The sequence below is a fragment of the Pygoscelis adeliae genome, unplaced genomic scaffold, assembly GCF_000699105.1.
Source record: "Pygoscelis adeliae isolate BGI_AS28 unplaced genomic scaffold, ASM69910v1 Scaffold1, whole genome shotgun sequence".
Classification (NCBI taxonomy): domain Eukaryota; kingdom Metazoa; phylum Chordata; class Aves; order Sphenisciformes; family Spheniscidae; genus Pygoscelis; species Pygoscelis adeliae.
Genome location: NW_008824051.1, coordinates 3,931,928 through 3,933,383, shown reverse-complemented (window position 1 = coordinate 3,933,383; position 1,456 = coordinate 3,931,928). Strand labels below are relative to the sequence as shown.

General features: G+C 57.3%; 1 protein-coding gene across 1 annotated transcript in view; it reads left to right on the top strand.

Moving 5' to 3' along the window:
- LOC103925046 (chromosome unknown open reading frame, human C1orf95) overlaps nt 1-1,101 on the top strand; it is a 10,118-nt gene extending 9,017 nt beyond the window's left edge. Inside the window, exon 4 of the mRNA XM_009333690.1 lies at nt 286-1,101. Within this exon, the coding sequence (XP_009331965.1) occupies nt 286-320 (35 nt within the window). The 3' untranslated portion in view covers nt 321-1,101. The remainder of the gene's footprint in view (nt 1-285) is intronic.
- The last annotated feature ends 355 nt before the right edge of the window (nt 1,102-1,456 follow it).

Sequence of the window (1,456 nt, the reverse complement as noted above, 5' to 3'; positions counted from 1 at the left end):
GCGGCGGCAGGGCGGCCGGCGGCCAGCCACGCTGCCGTGCCCAGGAAGATGGTTGCACCCCATGGTTGCACGGGGCAGGCATTGGCTAAAGCAAGGCAGGGCGGCTCACCGGGCTGAGCCTGCCCCGGGGCAGCCTGGCGGCGAGGGGGCACGTGGCAGCCCCCCCTATTCTCCCATGTGGTTTGCCACTCCCGGTAAACGAGGCTTGTGGCTCGCTTGAGCCTCGCCGAGGGTCCTCATTAGAAATTAACACTAATCATGTTCCCTTCCCCTCCCTCCTCACAGGCTACAAGGAACAGGGGATCCCACAGCAGCTGTAGTGGCTGGGACAAGTATGGTCAGAGAAACACGGCGAGAGATTTCCTTTGGCAGCTGTGGGCCATGGACCTTTTCATTACCCTTTGTCTTTCTTCTTCTTCCTTTTGTTTTGTTTCCTTCTGTTTGAACCCGGTTCATCTGCCCGTCCAGCGGAGCGGAGGTGCAGAGCAGCCGACGGAGACTTGCACTGATCCCATTGAGCAGCGGAGATGGGGCAAGCATGGCGTGGGTTAGGACTGGCCCTGGCCAGCACGTGGTGGGCGGCCGAGGAGGAGGGTGCCAGGAGAAGGAGACACCCCTGGCAAAGGTGGCACCTGGGCAGGCAGCTGAGCCGGGGGACCGGGAGGTGCTGCATCTCTCTCCTCCCAGAGGGAAGTAGCTGAAGACGTTTTGCCTCCTTTTTACGCTCACCGTTAAAGGAAACCGGCTGTGAACATCAAATGCCAAGGAGCTATTAATAGATATATGTACAGTATGTAAAAGCAAACCAATGGTACTTTTTTCCCCCACCCCGAGAGCCCATCCTTGACTGTTTCGTGGTAGCGGAGGGCTCAGCCCAGCGTCCTCTGCTGTCTGTGTATATATGATGCTCAATGAAGCTCTGTCCTTGCAGATGTCTTGAGAAATGTGCTTGCTGTAAATCGTATTCACTGCTGAACTGACTGGGGCCATCCCCTGCTTCCATCCACTGGCACCATGCGAAGACCAGACCTACCGCTGGCCCCTGGGGAGACTTTATCTAGCAAGGGACCGCTGCCCCGCAGCACCTTGCCTCTAGGGTGGTGGGTGCAGCCACGTGCTGTCAAAAGCTTCTAGTGTAAAACAATACTGGGGGAGCCAAAAAAAGAGGCTTTTCCTCCCCTCCCCCTGAAAGGGCCTTGCTGGAAGCGTCTCTGTGCTTTGGAAACGGATCCCCTTACAGCACGGCATGTGCTCCTGGCTGAAGCAGTGTCCCCGCTCCGCTTCCCCAGGGTAAGTGCCCAAATCTTGAGGATCGCAACCTGGTGCTAACCAGGTGCTCGGTAGTGGCTGTAGTTGGAAGGCCCATGGCCAAATGGGGTAGGGCTGTGTTTTCATGGTTTGAACACACAATACGCAGAGCTAAATTGGGCATCCAGGTGGAGTGACCCCTCTGATC